Source organism: Fukomys damarensis, unplaced genomic scaffold (assembly GCF_012274545.1).
Source record: "Fukomys damarensis isolate Sample0158 unplaced genomic scaffold, DMR_v1.0_HiC HiC_scaffold_21, whole genome shotgun sequence".
In the NCBI taxonomy this organism is placed as follows: domain Eukaryota; kingdom Metazoa; phylum Chordata; class Mammalia; order Rodentia; family Bathyergidae; genus Fukomys; species Fukomys damarensis.
Window position 1 is genome coordinate 18865420 of NW_022900933.1, and position 366 is coordinate 18865785.

At 70.8% G+C, this 366-nt stretch overlaps 1 protein-coding gene across 1 annotated transcript in view; it reads right to left on the minus strand.

The window, feature by feature from the left end:
• Irf2bpl (interferon regulatory factor 2 binding protein like) overlaps positions 1-360 on the minus strand; it is a 2884-nt gene extending 2524 nt beyond the window's left edge. Inside the window, exon 1 of the mRNA XM_010645646.2 lies at positions 4-360. Coding sequence (XP_010643948.1) covers positions 4-224 — 221 coding nt within the window. The 5' untranslated portion in view covers positions 225-360. The remainder of the gene's footprint in view (positions 1-3) is intronic.
• Positions 361-366: the final 6 nt, after the last annotated feature.

Consider the following 366-nt stretch of genomic DNA (forward strand, 5'->3'; position numbering starts at 1 on the left):
GGCGGCGGCGGTCCCGGGGAGCGGCCGTCCTGGAAGCAGCCGTGCGCCCGCTTGAGCTGCCGCGCCGTCTCGATCACGAACTCGATGCGATCGGCGCCCTCGTAGTTGACGCAGCCGCGGCACACGGGTTCCGAGAAATCCCAGATCATGGCCCAGGGCATGCGGGGCAGGTCGCACAGGTAGCAAGATTGTCTCCGGGACGAGGACACCTGCGCTGCCGACATGATGCCAGCCCTGGGGAAGGTAGGCCCCCGCCCGGGCTGTCTCCGCGGCGCCTTCTCCGGGAGGACGGGCTGGCTGGGGAGGGAGTCCGGCTGCGGGGGAGGAAGGAGGGGGGGCAAGAAAGTTCTGCCCCAGGGGCTGGAG